The sequence below is a fragment of the Bos mutus genome, chromosome 13, assembly GCF_027580195.1.
Source record: "Bos mutus isolate GX-2022 chromosome 13, NWIPB_WYAK_1.1, whole genome shotgun sequence".
NCBI lineage: Eukaryota > Metazoa > Chordata > Mammalia > Artiodactyla > Bovidae > Bos > Bos mutus.
In genome coordinates this window covers 52,060,408-52,087,008 of record NC_091629.1, presented here as the reverse complement: position 1 = coordinate 52,087,008, position 26,601 = coordinate 52,060,408, and the positions used below count along the sequence as shown (strand labels likewise).

General features: G+C 42.2%; 1 protein-coding gene, 1 non-coding gene and 1 pseudogene across 2 annotated transcripts in view; all 3 read right to left on the bottom strand.

Annotated features, from left to right (window-relative positions):
- Positions 1-20,022, bottom strand: part of DHX35 (DEAH-box helicase 35) — a 71,997-nt gene extending 51,975 nt beyond the window's left edge. The window contains exons 1-3 of the mRNA XM_070381731.1: positions 19,871-20,022; positions 13,072-13,205; positions 8,343-8,435 (exon numbers count right to left, since the gene is read on the bottom strand). Of these exons, the coding sequence (XP_070237832.1) occupies positions 8,343-8,435; positions 13,072-13,205; positions 19,871-19,910 (267 nt within the window). The 5' untranslated portion in view covers positions 19,911-20,022. The remainder of the gene's footprint in view (positions 1-8,342; positions 8,436-13,071; positions 13,206-19,870) is intronic.
- On the bottom strand, positions 6,772-7,085 carry LOC106700843 (cytochrome c pseudogene; annotated as a pseudogene).
- A 4,521-nt stretch (positions 20,023-24,543) lies between the features above and the next one.
- Positions 24,544-24,678, bottom strand: LOC138990579 (small nucleolar RNA U109). The gene has a single exon (XR_011466708.1). It is a non-coding gene; the product is annotated as a small nucleolar RNA U109 (small nucleolar RNA).
- Between the last annotated feature and the right edge of the window lie 1,923 nt (positions 24,679-26,601).

Here is a 26,601-nt window from a genome sequence, read left to right as displayed (position 1 = left end):
AACTATCCATGGGTCCCTCAAAACCCTGCTAAATCTGTAGAACAAAGAATTTTAAAGTACATACATAGACAGTTCAATGAATATCATCCGTACAAAACATTTTAACCAGAGTAAATAAAAACAATTATGATTTTTAAAAAGACCAATAAAACATGTCATTGCAAAAAATTAGATTTTAAATACATGCAAGTATTCCACTAGATATTATACATTAATATCTAATATTTAATATTAATATTTAATAAACATTAAATTAGATTATCTAATTTATTTATTTGCCACATATACTTATTTCTTAGTTATTTGATTATATGCATTTTTAACATGTTTTTGTAGTGTCTAAATTATTTTACAATAAATACATATATTACTTCTATAACAGAAACAAAAAGATTAAAAATACTGTTACATGTATCTGCTTGTTTGTTCAAAAGACTAATAAAGGAAGGGCAAACTAGAAATTAAAGAGAATGGTTTTCTGAGGAGGGTTGGTAGGAAAGGGGTGGAGAAAGGGAGAAACTGAAACAGGGGAGCAGAGACAAAGAGCGGCAATGCTCTGAGCTGACCTTTGTGTGCAGCTCTGACTCTCAGAACTAGAGTCATGTTCCATGTACTCTTCAAATACCCAAACAAATACACGAGAAAAGCAACCAGATGTCAAGGGAAACCAAAAAGAAATGCAAACACTAACAAATGACCCTATCTGTATTACAAATAACTGACTGACCACCCTGGAGAGGGTAGAGAAGAAAATCAACCTAGGATATTGGAAAACAGAACCTTGATGAAAGTCAAAGACAAAAAGAACAGTACCTCAGTGCTATAATCTAGTTAGTAAATGTTAGGGGTACAGGCTAGCAATTCTGGAGCTATTTTATGTGTTCACTACAGTTGGGCCACCTGATGCAAACAACTGACTCAATGGAAAAGACCCCGATGCTGGAAAGACTGAGGGCGGGAGGAGAAGGGGACGACAGCGGATGAGATGGTTGGATGGCATCACTGACTCGACAGACATGAGTCTGAGCGAGCTCCGGGAGTTGGTGATGATGGGGAAGCCTGGCGTGTTGCAGTCCATGGGGTTGCAAAGAGTTGGACGTGACTGAGCTACTGAACTGAACTGAGAGTTTAAGAAATAATAAATACACTGCAGACAATGAGAATGGAGTTTCTCACTATGGAAGAAGAGTTACAGATAAGGAAAGGCTACAATGAGTTCTATGCCGTTGGATTGGAATCCATGAAGTATCAGCATAAATTTGTGATTTTTAACATACACACAGATTGGCACAGATATATAATAAGTGTTTTTACGTAGGAATCTAATACTTCCCTGATAGCTCAGTTGGCAAAGAATCCGCCTGCAATGCAGGATCTTCCTGACCCACATGGTAAAGAATCCACCTGCAACGCAGGAGACCTTAGTTCAATTCCTGGGTTGGGAAGATCCCCTGGAGAAGGGAAAGGTTACCCACTCCAGTATTCTGGCCTGGAGAATTCCGTGGACTGTATAGTCCATGGGGTCACAAAGAGTAGGACACAACTGAGTGACTTTCACTTTCACTTCACTTTAATAAGTATATTATATATATTTAATACATATTATATATATACATAATATATGTACATAATTAAGGAAGTCCTAAGTCTGCCCACTGAGTCTGCCCACTGAGACTTATAGCAAAGACACCTCTGTAACAGTGAGCACTCTAGCAGCAAAATACTGATTTTTAAACAGCATTTCCCAATAAGAGGAATCAGGGCTCCTTGGAGAGGTGGCTGACCCCAAGGTTAGTGCAGGAAAAATAAAAGATGAGCATGAAACACTTTCTGTTACTAGAAAGTAAGAAAGTGTTCAAAAATGAATGGAGTCTTTTAGAAAGAACACAGGAGCCAAATTCAAGGAGCCCCTAATGACCAAAGCTGGACCATTTTGACCAACACAATAAATAATTATAGCATTGGGTTTTAACCCATACAACAAAATAAATCACCATGAGTTCATACTGATATACAAAAATAACTGGATAAACAAACAAACAAAGGAGAAAGGACAGTTCTTCCTTACTGGAGATGTCACTTAATAAAGGCAGAAGGGAAAGGGAGTAAAGTCATCACTAGGCAAACACCTGAGTAAGTGCTGCAGACAAGATCCGCTGAGGGCTGCTACGACCAGCGGGTGACAGTGTGAAAGGAGCAGAATATCTGCAGGTTAAAAATATCTCCTCCAAGATACTTACAACTACAAAGAGAAAAACTTTACAGGTGAAACCTGGGACCTTAACAAAGTGATCAAATAAACCTCACCAGATGAGACTTTTTAACATTTCAGCTCTCTTGATAGAAGGCACCAATAAGGACACATCATTTCTATGGGATTCTTGCCAAAAATCCAAGCTCATTCTAATCATGAGAAAACATCACATAAACCCAGACTGAGGAACACTCTATAAAATAAATGCCCAGTACTCTTCAAAAATGTCACGATCATAAAAGATGAAGAAAGACTGAGGAACTCTCACAGACTGCAGGAGACCAGGGAGAAATAACAACTAAATCCAATGCAAGAATCTGGATCTTCTGAGAAAGAACACTGGTGGGAAAATTGATGAGATTTAAGTTAAGACCTACAGTCTGCTGCTGCTGCTGCTAAGCCGCTTCAGTCGTGTCCGACTCTGTGCGACCCCATAGACAGCAGCCTACCAGGGTCCCCCGTCCCTGGGATTCTCCCTCCCTATTATTAATGTTCTACTTTTGATTACTGTATCATGTATGGGAAGTGATGTAAGGGGTGTAAGGGAATTTTGTATTACTTTTGCAACTTTCCTATACTCAAAAATTAGCTAAAAATAATAATTTAAAAATGACTGTAAGGAACAAATTGTTTTAGATAATGTAGGGTTTTTGTCATAAAAACTGTGAATACAAAATACTACCAATCACCCCAACCAAAACAAATGCAGAAAGACAATTATAAGAATAATGGCTAAGACTCACCAAGCACATCACTAAGTGTCAGCAACTGTCTGGCATGCATAACCCAGTTTAATCCTCGCAAAAAATCCAATTTGGAAGGTACCAGCATCATCAACAATTAAGAGATGAGGAAACAAAGAGGTCATAGGACTTGTCCAAGGACACAGATAAAAATCTAAGAGTTGGGATTCAAGCTCAACAAACCAAACCCACATATAGTTCAGTTCAGTTGCTCAGTCGTGTCCAACTCTTTGCAACCCCATGAATCACAGCAAGCCAGGCCGTCCTGTCCATCACCAACTCCCGGAGTTTACCCAAACTCATGTCCGTTGAGTCAGTCGGTGATGCCATCCAGCCATCTCATCCTGTTGTCCCCTTCTCCTCCTGCCCCCAATCCCTCCCAGCATCAGTGTCTTTTCCAATCAGTCAACTCTTCGCATGAGGTGGCCAAAGTATTGGAGTTTCAGCTTCAGCATCAGTCTTTCCAATGAACAACCAGGACTGATCTCCTTTAGGATGGACTGGCTGGATCTCCTTGCAGTCCAAGGGATTCAAAAGAATCTTCTCCAACACCACAGTTCAAAAGCATCAATTCTTCAGCGCTTAAACTACATAACCAGGACACAATTCTACCATCCAAAATAAAACACACTCATTTGTGTCAATCTCTTAGTAGTAGTGTTAAGGCAAAGAAAAACTAAGTCTCTAATAATAAACCTGACCATGAAGCCAATCTCTCAATATATCTGAGATTCAGACTTCTGCTTGCTTATGTTTGCTGACAAGTGGAAATACAAAGATGCTGCAAATGTAGGTATAGTGCAGACATCAAAAGGCAGTGGATGTCACAGAGGGAGACTGTGGAATTCCACCTCAGTTCTCTCTGCTCTTTTTAAGGGTCATCAAATCTGTTCTTCTTGTTGAGCAGTGGGATTAGGAAGAACTCCACTGAAAACTTTAACAAAAATTGCAGCAAAGAACTTGTTTTCACAGTCCACTGTTTTGACAGAGCTCTAGGAAAAAAATATCATCTAGCTTCCACATACAGTTTGTGAAATTTCAAAACTGGTGCAGGGTGCTAGGGCATGCTGTACTTTTCCAAGGAAAGATATTACATAAATCTAGCAAAATAGTTTGTTGACAAAAACTTGCTTCATATTCTTGCCATGACCTTCAGTTCCTCAGTCCTTCCAATTCTCCTATGCTGTAACTCAAATTTAGCTCCCCAAGAAGGTGGAAACTGTGACTCTCTCAGAGAAGTGGAACTGAGTAATAAGGAAAAAGAGGATAATCCACAGCAAGGAGAGCAGGTATTTGGGCCAATAACATAATCAATCACAAGCCTCTAGTCATTTTCACCAGCAAAGCTTAGAAAATTCACTGTTTACCATTTATTCCTTTGTGTTTTTTTGCATTTTGTACCATGAATAGATCCCCTATTCAGAAAATACAACACTTATTTTAAAAATACAACTCCTAGAATTTCTCTGGAGGTACAGTAGTTGAGACTTTGCTTTCCCATGGAGTGGGTGCAGGTTCGATCCCTGGTCAGGAAGCTAAGATCCCACATGACTCATGGCCAAAAAAAAACAAAACATAAAACAGAAGCAATACTGCAACAAACTCAATAAAGACTTTAAAAATGGTCCACATTACAAAACTCCTAAAACAATACAGGTCCTTAAAAACAATTAAATTCAAATGCATATGCCCTTTGACCCAGCAACTTATAACTACTATATTTATTCTATAAGTATACCTGTATATGTATAAACTGAGACAGGTGCCAACTGACTCACAGCATCATTGTGAGAACATAAAACTGGAAACAACCTACATGTCTACCAACTGGAAACTGGAAAAATAAATGATGTAGAATCTATGCAACTAAAAAGAGGATGATACGCTCAGTGGAAAAAGAAAATAAACAAGGTGCATAAAACATGTACAGACACTACCATCTGAATTTTCAAAAGGGGAAGAATATATATATATGTGTTTTCCTGTAAAAATTATCTTTCTGTGTAAAACCAATAAAAAAAAATCTCTATCCAAGAAAACTGTAGCATCAATTACATCTGTATAAAAGAAGTATCAGAAGACAGGACAGGGAGGTGGGAGGGAGGGGACATACGTATGCCTATGGCTGATCCACGTAGATACATGGCAGAAACCAACACAATATTGTAAAGCAATTATCCTCCAATTAAAAATAATTTTTAACTGTTAAAAGAAAAGAAGATAGGGAAATCTTCCTCTTTTTATATCCTTTTGTGTCTTGAATTTTAAACCATGTGAACCTATTAAATATTCCCCCAAAATTAAAAATACTAAAATAAAACTTAAAAAAGAAACTCCCTGTGTTTGCTGCCACACTGCCAGGCTGGATCCTCAGACCCCAGTTCTTTCTCCCCTTCAGAACATGCTTTCCTGGACTCAGCCCCCCAGCAGGTGCGCTGTGACCCCTGGCAGCCAAGCCTTGCTGGGGGCAATGACCAGACGGTTGCACTGTACTGTATCACTGATCCAGGTGTCTGATACCCATCACTGTGGGAGGACTCCACGCACCGCCACCCTACTGCAATCAGACCTGGCCACATCATTTGCTTTGACCAATGAATGTGACAAGTGTCACTTCCAGGCCACAGTTTTAAGCGCCAGCTCATGACCCTGTCATCTACTACAAGATCCACAAGTCTCTGACAGGAGCTGCGCCATCATCCTGGGTCCCAGTGACCATGTGTGAGCAACCCACACCTTGGGTCATCAACCCCAAAAGACCACACAGTATGAGGAAGAAAGAAACCTTTGTGCTCTTAAGCCACAGAGATTTTCAGGTTCTTTGTTATCCTAACAGTTTATCCTCAGCTGACTAAACAATCACACCAACTAATGCAAAACAAACTAAGATCATCTAATACCATGTGGCCATTAACCTCTGTTCTACACTCCCCATCTCACCACTCTCTACGCTGTCCTCAGCAGTAACATGAAGATAATAACAGTGCCTGTCTCACAGGGCCACTGAGGATGAAACAGTATGTGTAAAGTGATCCCTTTATGTAGCACTTATAATTACTACTTATTGTTACTTGGTTTATTATAATTATTATTAATAACCAATAATCACTCAGAAATGTAACACGGCCCTTTTCCTGTGTCTCTAAGAAACAAATAATATGCTAGGGTTTTGTTTTGTTTTTTAGGTGCTAAATACTCTTTTATTTGATTCTACACATAAACCACACTAAAATGCCTTTCATTAAGTAAAAGGCAATATTTTAGATAAGAGAATTTTAATTAAATTGGCATAGTTAAGACCAAAAAGATAAAGTGGACATTGTCAGTGTCTCTTCAACCCTTGCCTTAACAGACTAATTGAAACATACCTGAATCTTGTTCTGTTCTATGTGACAGCGAAGGCACTGTCTCAGTATTTTAATATATTAATATAATCAGTTCTAGAAATCTACATAACCAATCCTCTAAAGGGCTGGAGAAGGCATTCACCACCTCCCTGAAAAGGTTAACATTCCTTATTCACATTCAATCATCGCTTTAGAAGAGGAAGAGAGTGACAATACGTGTTGAGCCAGAATTACTATCAAAATTCAAAAAGCTGATCATATTCATTTAGCCACAAACCAATCTTATTGAAATCAGGATTGTCCAACAGAAACATTCCATCAGTCATGCATGATCTGAATTTTAGTGTATGAGATCAATTTAAATACAGTACACACAAAAATTCATGAGACATTTCTGTTTCATAATAAATAAGACAGTGGCCAACGATTACTCATTAGTAGCTTTTTTGAGATAAGTTAGCAAGTCTTCCCTTTCTTCTCTTTAATGTCAGCAAAGGTCATTTTTGTTCCAGGGATGTATTTCTTGGGCTTCTCCAAGTATTACATCAGCATCTCCTCTCCCCAGGTGATGCCCTGGTTCCTGCTGGCGCTGGTGTAAGAGAATCTAGCCGCCTGACCTGTCTTTCACTCAAACGGACCATGGAAGTTCGGCCCAGTTTTGTGCTTGCCTCTCTTTTCCACAGTAGAGCAATGGGCACACTTCTGAACAAAAACCTCCCAGTCCTTCTTGACATCACCCATTTTTAAATCATTCTTTCTTCATGCACACCTGAGAGGTCCCTGCTCACAAGCTGAATGTCCTGCTCTCTCTATGCTAGGGTCTTGGTACCATCTACTCGTATGTTCTCCCTCCAGGTCTCCCGTCTCCGCTCCTCTGCCGTCCTTTCCCTCTGTCTACTATTCCCCAGCTGCACACTAGATCACCTGGGGAACTTTTAAGAAATACCTGTGTCAGGGCCCCAACCTACACCCAGTATCGTGTTGGGCAAAAGAAGCTTTACTTTTTCTTTGTAAGAGTTCAAAAATAGGCAGAACTAATCTACAATGCTAGAAGACAGAATAAAAGTTATGCTTGTGTGTGTATGCTTGCGGAAGCAGGAAGAAACGGCAAGTGTCCAGAAGAGGACACAGGGCCTCCAGGGTGCCAGTGATGTTCTATTTCTTGATTTGGGTGCTGGCAGTACTGTATTCACCTGCGAAGGTTTACCAAGCTACAGTTATGATCTATGATATCGGAAGTATACGTATTTTATACTTCAAAAAAATCTATACTTAAAAGGGAAAGAAAAACCTGCAAGGACTCTTATCCCTGACCACTTAAATATCATGCCTCACCCTCCAAGTCGTGGCTCTTAAGACACACTTCGACTTCACCCTGTCTTTCCACTCTTGATCCTACCTGACCACTCTGTTGAGCCCCAAACACCTCTGCACTCCAGTATCTCCACCCACAGTATTCACTGCATGAGGACATCTTCCCAGCCGGCTCCCACTGATCGTTCAAAGTCTATCTCTTTGTCTTGTTTCCCCCTTTCTTTCATTTCAAGATTAAATGCCATTTCTCTTACAAAACCTTTCCCGATCCTCCTTTCCACTTCTATCCACAGCAGAAATGATTTGGCCCTCTAAGAGAGATTTCTTCCATAGCATTGTATAATTCTATAATACACTGTCCATTTTTATTCACAACTATAGCAGCATCCATCTTACCCCTCCTCTTCTGCCTCTCATGCAGGAGACATGGGTTCGATCTGCAGTCTGGCAAGATTCTACATGCTGTGGGGCAGTAAGCCCATACATCACAATTACTGAGCCCATGTGCTGTAAAGCCTGTGCTCCATAAAAAGAGAAGCCATCGCAGTGAGAAGCCTGTGCACCACAGCTAGAGAGGAGCCCCACTTGCTGCAACTAGAGAAAGCCTGTGCTCAGTAATGAAGACCCAGCACAGACAAAAAGAGAAAAAGAAAGTGTTGCAAAAATAAATAAATATATACTCACTTGTGGAATCTGTGTGCTTTTCCCACATCCTGTTTCTCCAATTATCACTACTGTCTGATAGTTTTCTATCAAGTATAATATGTGATTCCTCAGCTGAAAAAAAACATAACCAAACACTGTAAACAGACATACATTTTCTCAAAAGACCTAAACAAAGATATTTAAACATTATGAAATGAGCTATTTGCCAAAAGAAAGGACATTTTCAAAAGGAACTACCAAAACATATTCCAAATATCTATCAAAATGTATCTCAGGTACTGTTGGTATAAGGCAACACAATTGCAACTGAATATAATAACTTATCAAAATATATAACGCACATACTTCTTGATTCAAGAATTCTACTTTTAAGAAGTTATCCTAATACATGTGAACAAAGATGTATATACAAGCATGCTCACTGCACTGTTGTTTGTAAGTACCAAAAGTCCAAACGGCCCATATGTTTATCAACAGGGGAATGATCACAGTTATGGAAAGACCCCACTAATGGAGGAATATGTAGCCGTTAAAAAGAACAAACGCCGACTTGTACTGATGTGCGATGGTCAGTGAGGTCTGCGATGGTAAGAAAGCAAAATGCACGACAGTGTGGTAATACACTACTATTCATGTTTTTAAAAAGGGTAAATACACATATGCTTCTTTACATATGTGGGGGAAAAGCAAAATAAGGCACTGGTAACTGTACTGTCTCCAGGGAGGGGAAGAAAGTGGGGGGCAGGGAGCAGGCATATGAGGAACCCCTTTAACTTTGTGCAATATGCATGCATCACGTTATTTTTCATTTACTAGCTGGTGAAAACAAAAAGAATATGCTTTCATCTCTGCCTCTACAGCCAAGTGCACAATAAAGCACCTACACATTACCTCTGTATTTCAACTGGGCCTTCTGTTACCCATTCAGTGGGAGAAGAAATGCTATTTTGGCCACTGGAAAGTCACAGACAACTCCAAGATCCCATGTACTCAGCTTCAGAATGTACTTCTGTACCCACATTTGATAACAGACACACCCACTGATCTGTAAAGTCATGATGATATTCCATAAATTCCTGGTTTGAGGTAAAAATCTGCCAAATTCTCCTACTCTCATCACTGTTCAACTCATCTGACTCCACAGAAGACTGAGACACATGATGCTGCCTTATTGCTTAAATAAGGTATTGGGGTGTTTGGGGGTTCCAATTTAGCATTATTTAGGGTCTAAATAGGAGAAGGAAATGCCGGCCCACTCCAATATTCTTGCCTGGAGAATCCCAGGGATGGGGGAGCCTGGTGGGCTGCCGTCTATGGGGTCGCACAGAGTCGGACACGACTGAAGCAACTTAGCAGCAGCAGCAGGGTCTAAATATGTAATTCTCCAGTTTTAGTGTAAAAATCTTTTAGAATATTTTTATTATCGATTTAACAGATATTAAATAGATATTTAACTATTTGTTAAAAATGAAGATTCCTAGCTCTACCTTCAGGGTTTCTGATTCAGCAGGGCTAGGGTAAGTCCAGGAATTTGCCATTTCTGCAAACACCCAAAGGGGATTCTGCTGCAGGCAGTCTCATGACTCATCTCGATGCTTTCCTTTCAATTGCCTGGACTCTGCACTTTCTTTTGGGTTAGTTTTAGGCAAGGAAAGATTTGGGTTCTTTGCAACCATTTTGGTAACTGATATCTTGTCAATCCATCTGCTGAATGGATGAATGGATGAATGGGTGGGTGGTCAAAGACAACTTGAAAGACAATTCGAATACAGACAGAGACACACATGGCATTCTAGGGAAATAACATAAGAAGATGGAAATAAGCAAACTATATGAACTCTATTCAAGAGGTGCTAGAAAAAGCCCATGAAAGGCTCCAGGTTTGATTTGGAAATGAATTACTAATACGAGATGTAGTGAGGGGCTTCAACACAGAGTCAGTCTGGGCTTTACCTAGGAGGCAGTATGTGCTGTGTTGCAAGAAAACCGGGCAGTGGTATACCAGAGTGATTTAAGCGTGAAGAAACTGAAGGCACTAATTTACTTCATGTGCTAAATATGAAGCAATGCAAATGCATATTTGCACACAAAATGATGTGTGACATTCAAGAGAGAGATGACAAGATGATTTCCAGTTTAGAGACTGGGAAAATGATGGTACCACGAACAGGTACAGGCAGGGAAATCGAGGAGAGCTGGTGCAGAGGACCAGACTGAGCTTCAACGAGGTTTGAGTTTAATGGAATAAGAATACAAGCTTGCATTGCAGTGTCCAGGGCCCAGAGAAAATGACAGCCCACGGGAGGCAGCCAACTGGAATGTCACCTTGAAATGGCACTGGGGAAAGGGGGAATGAGCCTTAGATTTACTGCTGCTTTAGTTTCAACTTCTTTTTTTTTTTTTCTCATTAAACTTTTTTTAATGGGTCTCAAATTCTGTGACAGATTTTTGGTCAAGTTGTTTTCATTAAAAAGTACTGATTTTAAAAACTAATAACAAACTGCCACACACAAAACATATGGTCCACAAAAACATTCTCCTCAACTTCTATCTTTACTTTAAAGAAGTTTTAAGTTTTTTAAGTTTTAAGTTTTTAAGTTTTAATGGGGGTGTGGTGGTGAATGAGTTACTTTTATCGTTTTCGTCTCCTGTGCTGTACTAGGTCACTTTGGTCATGTCCACCTCTGTGCGACCTCATGGAGTGTAGCCTGCCAGGCTCCTCTGTCCATGGGATTCTCCGGGCAAGGACACTGGAGTAGGTTGCCATTTCTTCCTCCAGGGGATCCTCCAGAACCAGGGATCAAAGCCGAGCCTCCTGCATTGCTGCGATTCTTTACCGGCTGAGCCACCAGGGAAGCCCTAGATTTATCTTTAACATCTTATGAGATTACAACTGTGCTTAAACTCTGCTTTGATTTTTATCAATAACTTACACCTCTCATCTTACCATTTTTAATTTGATCAATGTTACCATCCTTGTTTTTTTTTTTTTCCATCTGTTGTTTCATTTATTATATTTTACAAGTACAGCTGGTGGATGAAGAAGAGTCCAGAAAAGTAAATACTCAGTAAACAATAATTAACCTTGTACTTAAATGTGCATAACATGTCAGGTATTTTACTAAATAATGCTCCATGTAGATTATGGCATCTGGTCCTCATAACAATCCTATGAGGTAGGTCCAATATTACAGACAGGAAACAGAAGCTCAGGTGCTGAAGTAAGGTCACACAGCACACAAATGATGAAAACTGCCTTTGAACTCTGAAGTCTAGCTCAAGTCTAGACTCTTCATCACAGCTCCAACTGTGTCCCTCCATGCTGAACCTACAATCTTATCTTCTGAGGGTCAAACTGGTTTACATTCACATATGATGGTTGAGGTTAATCATCTATAGAAGAAACCCAGAGACTGTCAGTACAGGAGTGACTAAGATGTCTGGGGTCACAGAAAAGTCTGATGGAGGTGACTTGGCTACATTCAGAAGGCGGCTGCTTCATATCCATTTGGACAAAGAACGTATTAATAAAAGAGGAATTTTTAGCATAGTCTAGACAAAGAAACTCTCTAAGAGCAAGAACCTGACGGCTTTCACCCAACACTGTACAGGAGAAAAGACAGACACCAGTGCTGGTGGCCCCACCTACTTGAGTCGTTCGAGGGGCCTCATACGAGGCAGCGGGACTTCATCACCCTACATCAGGGGCTACAGGAAATAAATATCCTTCAACTGTATCTAAACCGCCTTTGGCTCTGAGCCCACTTTCTGATTATGGCTTGACTTTCCATGTGGACTTGGCAACAGGGAGAAAGTGTGCTCATGGACTGTATTCTCTGTACTGGAGAACCATGGCTAACTGTAAATGAATATACTCTGAATTCTAGTTTAACACTTTGGTTTCTGACAAGATGAGTGTAAGTGCATTTCATGAGACTAATAAAATCATGCATCTGGATGTGCACGTGGTATGTAATAACCACACCCAAATGCCATCACTCTCCCCGTGGGCGTTAACCTCTTCAACAGAAACCACCTGCTGCTGCTGCTGCTGCTGCTAAGTCGCTTCAGTCCTGTCCGACTCTGTGAGACCCCACAGACGGCAGCCCACCAGACTCTGCCATCCCTGGGATTCTCCAGGCAACAACACTGGAGTGGGTTGCTATTTCGTTCCCCAATGCATGAAAGTGAAAAGTGAAAGTGAAGTCACTCAGTCATGTCCGACTCTTCGAGACCCCCTGGACTGCAGTCCACCAGGCTCCTCCATCCGTGGGATTCTCCAGGCAACAGTACTGGAGTGGAGTGCCATTGCCTTCTCCGGAAAGAACCTGATATTTCTAATTAATCTTGTGTCAAAAAATATGCCTTAAAAAAGCTAAAATTGGCCATATGCCAGTAAGCTACTGAAAATGGATGCATGAAAGTTCACTGTGCTGTTTTCTCTACTTTTCTGTATGTTTGAACTTGTCCATAATTGAAAGCAAAGAGGGGAAAAAAAGAATGTCACTTCATTTCTTTCAGTTTTTCCAATATGCAAGATCTAATTGAAAAAAACCTTAAGGACTTTCCGGATTTATAAGATTAACACACACAAGTATTCTAAAGACACTCTTCAGATAGGCCATCTCTGAGCTCACTGCATTCTAAAGGATCATTAACAGTAAGGAACATTATTCACTTCAGTGCCAAGTATTAAGCTACTGCAGGCTGCTTCGGGCCGACGACTGAACATGCTTATTCAATGTACCTTGAACACTGGCAGCTTCTGCCTCTGCTGCTCTATAGAAAGGGCAGCATAAGGGTTGTAAACAACAGTTGTTGCCGAGTTTTCAGCTAGACTTTGTCTCTCTTCAGAGATGCTGACACCTGGCCCCTCTGTACCTGCAACAGAAATGTTTTTGGGTTTTGTTTTTTTTTTCAGATTCTCTGATACAAGGAACAGGAAAATTGTGAGAAAATTACAAATTCAAAGATGAAGATATACAATGGAAGCCATGCGTTTTTATTTCAAACCACTAAGAGTAATTTCAGGAAAACATTTAGAAAGGTACCTATGAGACTACAGAAAAACATCACACTGGTGTCAAGAACAGAGGAGATGGCAGTCCCACTGGGCTGCAAACTGTTTACACACAACTGTAGGTGACGGAGGACAAGGTGTTGAGTTCTGGTCACCAGGCTGGGATTATTACCAAACTCTCAATAAAAGTGGTGGGAACCCACCAGGAATTAGCTGAAGCAAACGAAGAATCCTAACACCGTACAATGGCAGCAAGGTTCAGGGTCAAGGGGTACCAGGGACTCAAACACCGCCTGGCCTTTCTCCTTCTTTCTCTGCTCCTCTTAACAAGCTCCTTTCTGGGCTGGGTTCTCTACAGGAGCTGGAATCAAGGCTGCAGCCAATGCCAGAGCTCAGGCTCACAGTTCCTCCACCATTCACTCACTCATCCACAGAACAAAGATGACTGTGCCAGCGATACAGCAGTGAACACTACAGATGCAGGCCCCACCTCTGAGCAGCTGACTTGCTTCTCTTATTCTTCCTTCCAAAGGAAGAGGACTTAGAGCATGAAGTGGCGATGGAGAAAGACCCAGGGAGGGGGACCGGGAGTCCCAGGTGTGTGCTATTTGGAAGGTGGGGACGGCTTTCTTTCCCCCGGTTTAAGGCCATTGCCCTGCCCGATCCAGTCAACCATGGCCCTGGAATGGGCTACAACAATTGGCAGCTTCTATTTGAGTCACAGAACTGAAGTGGTTGGGAAGGAAGTGCTGGTCTACTATGCTGAGCAGATTAGACACCAGATACCCACAGTGGCTTCTTCTTTTTTTAATTATTTACTTGGCTGTGCTGGGTCTTAGTTGCAGCATGCAGGATCTTTAACTGCAGCGTGTAGGACCTAGTTCCTTAACCAGAGATTGAACCTGGGCTCCCCTGCATTGGGAGCAGGCATCTTGGCCACTGGACCACCCAGCAAGTCCTACCACAGTGGCTTCTTGGTAAGAACAGTAACAAACTGGGACTCAGGGAGGAAAAGAATAGGGAAGCCACATCCTGCCTGTTTGAAAAACTGTTTGAGGTCCTATGGATTTTTAGCCTGAAAAGGAAAATGCCTTAGGAGTAACATGGGTTCCATTTTTATGATCAGCCTCTGTAGTCTGTCACACCAAATTGTTCGTGCATCCCAAGACAGAACTCAAGAGTTGTAAGTAAATGGTACAGGGTTCAGAATTCAACTCAACATAAGAAAGGTATCTCTAAAAATAAGACTTGTTCAGCACAAGAGACTGTCGCCTTTGGGAATTAATAAAAACCCTCCCTAGAAGTTCACAGCCCTCTGTGAGGGGTGCTTCAAGAATAATTACCCAATACTATCATCACCCAGGTTTTCTGAATGCATAATCCATGATGCTATGTAAAAGTGCAAAGGTTTTGTGATCAGAATACTTAGCCCAGTGATTTACTTTTACATTTTTTGAAGGGTCCCAAACCCCCCTGACAATCTAATAGAGCCTATGAACTCCATCTCCTGAAAAATACACCAGGGATAATTTATGAGAACACAAAAACGCTGGAGGTCCAGAGACCACCCCCAGAGCTAAGTTCAGAATCACCGCTGTAGCTCTCTGATCCCTTTTCCATTCGTTTCTAGGAACATAGTTGTATTCCGGAGGTCCAAGACCGTCAAAAATCAGGTAAGTGGGGCACTACTATATTGTTTTTGCCAAAATGTTGACCTTCCTTTCAACAAGATAAAAGAACAGGACTTGGAACAAAGCCTGCACTCAAAGAGGCACATTTCCTTTCCTTTCTCCCTTTCTTATCACTACATCGGATTAATTCCTTGTGATCTTCACTCAAGAAAACTAGAGCAAAGAAATAGCTTATCTTCATCAGCTCTGCTTTTATCCTGAATTATCTTCTTTTCAACACATTTTAAACCTTTATAGCATGCTTAGAATCTTTTAACATTGCTCCTACGTCTCACCTCCTCCCACTCCAAGATTTAATCCACCCAGGTGTCTTCCTGACTACCCCAACCCTCCTGTCTCTAACCTACAGCCAAGTTCACCTCGGTACATGCGGTTATGAGGTCTTTTACAAGAACAGGTGCTGTCAATCAATGAGGAGCATGTCTCCTCCATACAAAAGACTCCATTCAGCCAAACTAGGACTGCTTCCTGGCTGTCTATACATCCCATGGTCCATTCTGGCTGCCTAGGGTTTGTTTTTCCCTTGGGAATATTCTCAGTGCTTAAATGAGTAACAAGTTTGTAATTCTTATAAATTATAAAGGCCTTCACCTCTCCATCTATAAAATAAGTTGATAACAGCACACCCCCTCCCCCTCTTCAGCATTCCTTCTAACCCAGTTTTTCAGTTTAAGTGGTGATCCATCAATGGGTTATAAAACTCATGAACTTCTTTAATATGCTATGCGACTCAATTATTTTGGTGTTTGGGATACTGCTGAGGCGCCATCCCACTCTGCCTTTGTTCATGCTAAACTAGAAATCAAACAGAAGTATCAGAGTGCATTCCAAAAAGCACTGTTGTTTTTGTGCAACTCTCTTCAATTGTGTGTGTGTGCACACACACGTGCGTGCGTGCTGGATCACAGCACATTTCTTGCTGTGTATCAGATCAAAAACTCTTCAAAGCTGTTGCTATAAAGTGTTTGCCAGACACGTGGTCAAACACTGATTTATCACTAAATATCTGTTGAATGAAGGAAGGAAAATGGCCAGGCCCTTCTGATTCACTTGGACTAACACGTCAAATTTTTTTTTCCCTACACAAAACTCAGGCAGCTCCTACAAAGATCTTAAGGCAGAGATCACAAAATGGTAAAGATCACAAACTATGAGGTCCCCAAACATGCCTTCGTTAAAATGTTTGAAATCATTAGTTTAAAACATGTAAAAACTTACCATTCTAATCTGGGTGTTGAGGCCATGTGACAACCTTTGGGTGGAACCACCCAGAGCTTCCTGCTTTAGACAGGATATTGTATGCCTCGGGCTAATTGACACAGTACACACTCCAGTTTGCCACAGTTCCTTCCTCTCCTTACTGCTTCCACCCGGCTGCTGCACTCATTTAGATTGTCCAACAGGCCCCTGTAGCTACCTGAGCTTGTGACTCCCAGCCTGTAGGACACATGTTCCTCTACCCTTATACCCAGTCTCAGTCACTTCCCTGACCTTCCCTGTGTATTTCTCGTATCCTGTTTTCACACCTTCAACTTCAGTTTCCTCATCTGTAAAATGGAGTAATACCTCCATCACAAGACATCGTGACCACTTAATAAGATGACGTAAGTAAAAGTGACTAGCACAAAGTGTCCAGTAAGTGTCATCAAATTCATTACAGTTAATGACAAAACAGTTTACCTGGACCAGTGGTTCCCAAACTTTAATGCATACTGGAATCACCTGGAGATCTTTTAAAAAATACTGATGCTTGGTTCTGAGCCCCTCTAGACTTCTCATTTCGGAGAAGGCAATGGCACCCCACTCCAGTACTCTTGCCTGGAAAATCCCATGGATGGAGGAGCCTGGTGGGCTCCCGGGTCGCTAAGACTCGGACAAGACTGAGCGACTTCACTTTCACTTTTCACTTTCCTGCATTGGAGAAGGCAATGGCAACCCACTCCAGTGTTCTTGCCTGGAGAATCCCAGGGACGGGGGAGCCTCGTGGGCTGCCGTCTATGGGGTCGCACAGAGTCGGACACGACTGAAGCGACTTAGCAGCAGCAGTAGCAGACTTCTCATTTATCACCATGGAGTAAAACTGAATAGCAGGAGTTTTTAAAAGCTTCCCAAGTGATTCAACTACACAGCAAAATTTGAGAACCACTTACCTAGACAGTCACCGAACCCAGAAATCTGAGTCATTACTGACCTCACCTTCCTCTGTATCTGCCTCTAAAACGTCTCTCCAATTAGGTCCCTCCCTACTGCTCACACGCCAGAATCGAGGGTTTCAATATCCCTCCTCGGTTTTAGCAGCATCTTCTCTTAAGGGTGTCCCTGACCTTAATTTCCTCCCCTAAGCATTTGCACACTAATGCCAGTTATCTTCCAAGAATAAACTAGATCATGTTATCTCCCGCTTAAAAACAGTGAAATCTGAATTCTTACATGAAGACTTCTCACGATGACGCCCCTACCTACCTTTCTGGCTTCATGTTCTGCCACGATCCACGCTGTGTTGGTGTTGTTGTTTAGTTCGTTGTTGTTTAGTTCCTAAGTTGTATCTAACTCTTCTGTGACCCCATGGACTGCAGTCTGCCAGGCTCATCTGCCCATGGGATTTTCCAGGCAAGAACACTGGAATGGGTAGTCATCTCCTTCTCCAGGGGATCTTTGATCAAATGAATCTGTGTTTCCTATGTTGGCAGGCGGATTCTTTACCACTGAGCTACCTGGGAAGCCCCGCCCCAAAACATATCCTACCACTAAGCATCCCCATGCTACTCAACTACTTTGGTGTTTTGGACACTGCTAAGGCACCATCCCACTCTGCCTTTGTTAGTGCTACACGCTTTAGAGTTCCATTCTCCTACCTCTCCATGGCACAAAGCCTTATTTGTGCTTCAGCGTTCATCTGAAAAAATATCACTATCTTGATGAATGATATCTTATCCACACATTTAACCTCTCCCTCTCATCTATCTGTGTGTGCGCTTACTCGTTCAGCCAACTCTGTGTGACCCATGGACTGGAGCCTGCCAGGCCCCTCTGACAACTGAATTCTCCATGCAAGAATACCCAAGTGAGCAGCCATTCCCTTCTCCAAGGGATCTTCCCAACCCAGGGACTGAACCCAATTCTCCTGCATTTTACTGTCTGAGCCACCAGGGAAGCCCTCCTCTCTCCAATACTTCCATGAATTATAATAGTTAAATATGTATCTAGGGCTAAGAGCTTGACATGTATTCTCATTTAATCCTCAAAACAATCCTCTGGGTAGGTGCTTTGCCCAATTTACAGATAGAGTAAGTGTGATTTTCCCAAATCACCAAGTTAGAAAATGGCAGTCAGGATAGTCTCGACAGTCTGATCCTAGCAGAGCTCCTCTTCCTTACCACTCCCTTTTTCTGTCTCACTTTAAAATCTCTTAAAGAGGATACCCAACTTCGTATTACAATTGAGAGAGAGAAAGCATAAATCTTGAGAGCAGAGCCTTGGTCTAGAGATATTTGTCTCCTGACCACAAGGCTAGGTGTTCAGTAAGTACAGTGAAAGAGCGAAACAACGGAAGAGAACTCTGGGAGTAATCCCATGTTCTTTAACCAAAAGAGTATCCTGGCCTGATTTTCAACAATTTATTCAGACCTTTATTGTACTTAACACTCTGACCTGTTATTAAAGGCTCAAAGAGATAAAACAGAGAGTATCCTAACTGGATACTCACTACCTAACTGGACTTTAGTTTTGGCTGCAAATAAAACTCAGGATGTGGCTGAGGACTTGAAATGCTGAATCATAAAATCATAAAACTCGTTAAGTGACAAACTACAGATTTTAAAAAAGAATTAACACATCCCTTGCTTGGGTTTTCTTCCGCATCACTGATACGCATGGTCAGAATTTCAGGGACTCGCTCTAAAATACCCTTGAAAACCTTCCCCTATATTACCCTTCTCTGTCTTATTTCATTTTTGCTGCAATATACTTTACACATGAACCTACAGAGGTTCAAGTGGTGGACAAAAGTAAGTTGGCAACGATTAAGAAACTTTTGTTTTTCACAAGAAACTGATGGAAGGGGAGGGAGGGTCTGGTACATAAACATTCAACAAAATCTTGATTAATGAGTAAATTCAAACAAAACAAGCAAACCATTTGGCGGCTGAGACTGTGTTAGCCTGCAAGACGGGAAGTGGGTGACAGCCAACGCGGAGAGTGTTCACTTCTGGCAGACACGCGGGGTGGACAAAAATTACCCTAAAACATACTAAGATGCTTTCCCTTTTAACGAGCACTTACTCTACATGAAACAACGCGCGCACGTTCTCCTTACTCTAGCCCATACGATAGGTGTTATTATTCCTCCCATTTCACATATGAGAAGTCTAAGGCTAAGAAGGAACTTGTTCAGAGGAACTCTACTACTCTATGGCAGAACTTAGAATTCTAATCCAGGCAGTCTGATTTCCTAACCTGAACTCCTAAACCCAGGGCAGCACCACCTGTCCAGTCCCAGCGTAGCCCCAGGGCGGTAAAAGGACACGCGTGGGCGCTTCAGCTTTTCCCCATCTCACGGGTTGGGCAAGACCGGCACCAGGAAACGAGGAAAACGAGGCCCGGGGAGGCTGAGACTGTAACGAGGTCACACAGAATTTCTGCCCAGGCCGGGGGCGGATCCCTGAATCCCTCGGGACCACTGTGCACGCCTAAGCTTCCGAGGCCACCAGCGCGGCAGTGGCCAACCCGCCGAGGTCAGGGCTGCAAGCAGGTCCTCAGGCCCCAGCAGGCTGGCCGTGGGGCCAAGACTGAAGTCGGGCCGCCGCATCTGCCCAGCGTTCCACCAAGGGCCTTACCGGGTCGCCAGAACTTCACCGGTCCCACGGGCGCTGCCATGCTGGGGTGAAAGGTCACAAGGAAGGCTCCACCCCTCCGCCGCGCACCAGCCCCCAAAGGGGCTGGGGGGCGTGGCCCGCGAGGAGCTTGGATCTAGGAGGTTCCGCGGTGTTACGGCTACGCCCCCGTAACCACCCCCCCCCGAGCCACGTGATCTGCGTTTCAGCCCCGCTCCGGACCCATGTGATCGGTTCCGCCATATTGGAGGGAGGGCGCGCCTCTCTTCCTCTTTAGGGTAGCGGACCTGGGTTCTGAGTGGCCTTAGGAGTTTGGGGTGACCCGGAGGGCGGCAGCACGCTACTGGAAGGTTGAGCTTGGCAAGAGACCGCTGGTCCAAGAGTTTGTCGCCGCCTGCGGTACGCGGTGGGCAAGGAAGCAGTGCATCCCAAATTAACATTACGTTGTAAGCTGTCACGGGTGTATGATTTCTTTTAGTCTCCTCCACATTTTCCGATTGGAGGATAATAGTAACTACCTAGTGGATTTTGTGGTTCAGTAAATATTGGGCGCCTATCGTGCGGCCAGGCAGTGCAGTTTTGGTCTCTTTCATGAGTTTCTGTCCCAGAGTGGAGAGGCGAGGGTGTCCTGGGAATAAATGAGTAAATGCACGATAAGCAGTGGTGTTTGGGGTCTTCCCTGGTGGTCCAGTGGCTAGGACTTGGCATTCTCAATGCAGGGTGCCTGGGTTGCATCCCTGGTCCGGGAACTAGGTCCTGCATGCCGCAACTAAGACGGGGCAGCCAAACTAAAAACAAAACCAAAAAAAGTTGATAATTAGCAGTAAATAAAAACGATGGAAACCAGTATGGAAGTCTCCAGAGACCCTGAGAGTAACTCTGAGAAGGGAGAATCGATTGAAACAAGAAAATTAGAAATGGGTAGATCTGTTAGGACATCGACCCAGTGTTTCCTCCAGTCTCACGACCCATGTTTTAAATGCTGACCCCCAATCCAATCCCGAATCAGAATATCTAGGGGTGTGTCCTAAAAAACTGCATTGGAAACATGCTACAGAAAATTCCAGTAACCTACTTGAGAAAGATTCCACTAGCTGATACACTGGAGTAGAGGAAATGATTAATGGGTAGGCAACTAACTGGAAGGAAGTGAGAGGGTTCAGAATCTGTGTATTTTAGAGCTGTGAAGCAAATTCTCATTCCTGGAGAGAAATGGTAGTCGTGGAAAGATCAAAGGCTTTGGAGACAAGTCGAATTTGGAATCCTCACTTTGCCTTTCCTAGCTGTCATTTAATCTTAGTTGTAAGATGAAGTTTAAAAAGTTTTTATTAAATGTGAGAACATGTAAGGTAGGCTGCAACATAGGATATCCAATCAAAGTTTGCTGTCAATAGCTCATAGAGCAAATTCACCACGGGAAAAATCAGAACTCACACATACACACACTCATTTTCCAACTATTCTCTTTATTTCTGTAAGGAAAACAGGGTTCCTTACATGATCATCTCTGCCTAAAATTCTCCACTGATCCTTTAAAATATCCTTATGTCAGCTGTAAGGCTTCTCTAAATTCACAACTTCAGTATTCTCCTCCTGCAGACTCAGAACCTGTGTGCTGCTTCTGTGATTTAACACTCATTTAGTTAAACTATAATCTGTCCCCACTGTTTCACTGGAAGCATCTGAGAACATGCATCATATTATTACAACTCAAAGCAAAGTGCCCACTGAGTGATATATATGTGAACACCATGCTTTATAGTTTTAATTCTTAATGACATTGACCCTTCTTTATTTTTGTCTAATTTTCAATAAGGGCCCAAGTATACAAAACAGGGTTTATATTAACACATAAGTACAAGGGTAAATTAAATAAATGCCACTTATTATTATTTCTATATATTTATTTATTTTGGTCACACTGTGTACCATCTGGGATCTTAATTTCAATCATGGAACAAACCCATGCCCCGTGCATTGGAGGCTTGGAGTCTTAACCATTACCAGTGAAGTCCCTGATTTCTATATTCTATAAACTACCATTTATATGATGAAGACTTCCTGTTTACAGAGAGAGTGTAATGGCCATGTGCAAATTACCAGATCATAATCTTAAAGCTAGAGGAGACTTTAATCATCTAAATTCTTTATTTTATAGAAAGAAACAAAAACAGCCTATGGAAGTTGAAAGGACTTGGTCAGAATAAATGGGCTAATTTAGTATCAGAATTGAAACTAGACTTTAGGCTTTCTAATTCCCAGGTCAGTGGTTTTTCAACCACATGGACCATTTAAAACCATTAGAGTTTAGCTCTCCTTGATGAGAATTAGTTCATCTGCCTCAGAAAGTTCTCTTAGCCCAACTGTCTCTAATGGGTCATTTTGCTTTCAAAGACTTCTACTACAGAAAGCATCTAAATAATACCCTAGAGTGTTGATGAGTGGTTTTATTGCCACAAACTAGGAATGGTCTCCATGGACTATCTTATCTTTCCTAATTAACTATTTCAGATAGAATGGTCTAAAATAACTACTAATTAAAATCCGTTGTTTCTTGAGATGGCATCTAGTATTTAGCTCATTGCCAACAATCACATGAAAGTTTGATCACTGTTACATTGTACAACTTCCAAATGATAGATTTTCCACAGATAGTCCTCAAAATGTTCCATAGGTATTTTATAGAAGTTTTTCTCTGCCTCTGATGGTTAACTGGTACTTCCTGCTTTGAAATATAGCCCATCTGTCTTGGCCATGTTTAGGAGGCATAGGATTTGGAGTTTTCATCATTGTACCAGTAAAGTCTTTTATGTTACAAGTAATAGGAAACCCAATTCATTTTTATTAGGCAAAAATAGCTCGCATAATCTAAAAAGTCCAAGTAATTCTGACTTGCGACACAGCTGCATTGAGGCACTTAGGACATAATCAAGACTTGCTTCTGATCGTAACATTGTGCCTCCTGCTGACCCAGGTGTCACATGGTAACTAGATGGTCAACTCATGTCACATCCTCTTAGCATCAAGCCTTTTTCCAAAAATTCCTGGCAAAAGCATCTAGCTGGGCACATATCCATCCCTGAATCAACCACTAGGGCAAGGAAATACGGCATACTGATGGCTTAAACCTGGTCATACACTCCCCAGGTGTGCTCAGCTTTACCTGAACCGCATGGACTGAGAACTGGAAACGAATGGTCCCTCAGAGGGTCTTCTGAGAATGAGATTATCAGAGGTGGAATGAAGGCAGCAAAAACAATAAGTAGCCTCCCATGTGTTCATGAACTATACTAGAACTCCTGGCTTCCTAAGAAAATCCTAGCTGCCCTTGGGTCTCCTTCAGGAAGCCAGATCAGTTATCCCCCAGCTTGAAAAGAGACAGTTCTTTGCTGAATTGCCTTTTCTGAATTGTACTATAATGGGGGTTTTCCACTGACTTTAAGGTATAGCCCTCTTGGACTTGTATAATATATATATATATATACACACACACACACGTATATATATACTTGTATATATAAACCTATCTGTTCACTTGCATACAAATGATCAGGTTCATACAGGTGTTAGCATAAACAAGTGTTTACTCAGCTCCAGGAATCTGGGTAGAGGTGTGGAGAATCCACCAGGAGAGACTCAGCTAAATACTGGGAGAGTCTCTACCATGTAGGCCTGAAGAATTTTGCGCATCTATGGAACAGGGTGAACTGGGGAGGCCAGGGTCTGCCAGGTGCTTTCTAAGATGACAGTATGCTTTATCGGAGAGTGAAAGGCCGGGTTCAGGGGCATAAACTGGACCTCTGCCAGGCAAATTGGGATGTATTTCCAGGTGCAAGGCATCAGGAACCTAGAATCACAGTGCCTCTGTGGACATACTCACATAAGGTATGTATTCCACACTCACAGAATATGTATGAATGTTCAACTGCTTTCTAGCTGTAGACAAACACCTTGTGGAGTCAGTGTTTGGGCACACCCCAGAACATCTGTCGTCGTGTTTATTATCAGAATACTTCACAGTACCACTTTTATAAAAGGATTCTTCTAAGACATTCTCACCTGATCTTAGTGCCAAGAATTGTTCTTCCTGTACCTGGAGTTAATTTTGGGTGCTGGATCTGACCAGGCTTCTCTTTTCTGCCTCGGCTACTGAGAAGCTTAAAGTGTGTGCTCTGCCCACAGTGTGTCAGTCAGGGTGGCGTGTACTGACAGTGTCCTGCCTAACTCCCCACCCTCTGGTTTCTCTCATGTAACTTCTCACTTATGTGATTCTTGTACGTTAGGTTTTCTTGTCAGCTGCTTGGAATCCTGTAAGAAGATAGATACTCCCCAACCCAACTGCCCAGAGAAGTCGCGTGGCCATCTCTTCAGTTGACTCCTTCAGTTTTTCAAGAAAGTGCCAACCCTGCCATCTGATTGGGTTGACCTTGAAACTGTACAGCTAATTCAAACAGCTCATCAGGGAGAAAATAATGAGACAGCAGAGTCTGAACACTATTTGATATTGGGAAATTGTTATGAAACATTTAGGTGTGATCAAGGTATTGTGTTTATGCTTTTTTTTTAATCTTTCAGATATACACTAAAATATTTACTGCCAAGTTGTAATGGCTAAGTCTGACATTAAACAGATAAAGAAGTATAACTCTCCCAGGAAGGGACATTTTATTTTTTTCTTATGTAGGAGAAATATACTACTACTCAACCTCTACTGGAAGGTTGGCAGCCCTGAGAACTCCTTTTTTAATGTAGCATGTTATGGACGTATTCCTGCTTCCAAAGGAATGAGAAGCAGACATTTCCACATGCGAGCCAACACATATTTTTGAACCAAACAGTCTGCCATACTCACCCTCCCATTCCCTGGAATTGGGGTCAACAAATCAACATTTTGAACAAGGACCCCAGATGACTGCTGTAAGTGGTCCTTAGATCTCCCCCTCAGAAAACTCAAGCACCATGATAGCTTTGCTTCCTCTTACAGTCCTGGCTATTTTCTTAGGATTCCATATACCTCTTGTTCTTCTTTAACAAATATTTATTTGGCTGTGTCTGTTCTTAGTTGCAGCACACAGGATCTTTGATCTTTGTTGCAACATGCGGGATCTTTAGTTCCGGCATGAAGACTCTTACTTGTGGCATGTGGGATCTAGTTCCCTGACTAGGGATCTAACCCAGGTCCCCTGCATTGGGAGTGGAGTCATAGCCACTGGACCACCAGGGAAGTCCCTCTTGTTCTTATTTCTAATCGCTAGCATTGCTTTCAGAAAATAATGGTTTTTGCATCCTATTCCACACCAAAAAAGGGGGCTCTGAAGTCATTAGTATGTGATGAGCCATATACCTGCCCTCCTCTGAGAAAGTCACGGTGATAAATATCTCATTCCAAAGTCTCAGTAGTCCTGCAACAAAGAATTGTTTAAATTTATCTAATCCATTTGCCAAAGTGAACACAGATCCTGTTTTATGAATGCCTATTAATAGCTCTGTAGAACACACTGAGTTGAAATTTCAAACATACCTGCATTTGTGAATGAGCTTAAGTTTTAATGTTTTCAATTCACCATGGCATTAACTGCCATTTCTCAAGGTACATCTGGGAATTTCCTGGCAGTCCAGTGGTTAGGAATGCCATGCTTTTACTGCTGAGGGCACTGGTTCAATCCCTAGTCAGGGAACTAAGATCCTACAAGCTGTGCAGTGTGGCCAAAAAAATTTTTTTTTTAATTCAGTTCCGTTCAGTCGCTCAGTCGTGTGACTGAGCACCACAGCACACCAGGCCTCCCTGTCCATCACCAACTCCCGGAGTCCACCCAAACCCATGTCCATTGAGTCAGTGATGCCATCCAACCATCTCATCCTCTGTCGTCCCCTTCTCCTGCCCTCAATCTTTCCCAGCATCAGGGTCTTTTCAGATGAGTCAGCTCTTCGTATCAGGTGGCCAAAGTATTAGAGTTTCAACATCAGTCCTTCCAATGAACACCCAGGACTGATCTCCTTTAGGATGGACTGGTTGGATCTCCTTGCAGTCCAAGGGACTCTCAAAAGTCTTCTCCAACACCACAGTTCAAAAGCATCAATTCTTCTGTGCTCAGCTTTCTTTATAGTCCAACTCTCACATCCATACATGTTTTAATTAACAACAAAAAAAGGTACCCCAATGCCTCTCTACTCCATGTAGAGAAATAGTCACATTTCAAAGCACTGAACTCAGAATCTGAAAACCTGTGTTTAAATGCTTGTCACCATTTACCAATCATGTGACTCTGAATATGCTACTTAATCTGAACTTCAGTTCCTCCACCTGAAAATTGGGAGTAAGAGCTGTTCAACCGCTCCTCTGATGAGAGGGTCACAGATAGCACATAGGAAATTATCTAAGTCTGGAAATAATTTCAAATAACAATATATGTTTATCTGAGGCTTGGGCCAGAGTTGTTTGCAAACAGACAGGAACCAGTTGTCTGGTCTGCTTTCCAGTTGAGATTATGGCACTAACCCAGTAAATAACCTGCTGACCAGAAAGGAGTCCTAGTACATACGTGAAAACCTGCAGGCCTGCTCAGATACGGTTGCATCAGCCTGTGGCTTAGTGGCAGACAGCACCCTCCACTACCACAGATCTCTTTTGCTCCAATCAAATCAGGAGGAGGAAGCCATCAACTCTTTCTTTTGCCCATGCACAAGAGAGACTAGACGAAAACAGGATTCCACAGGCGTACCAGCACTGACGA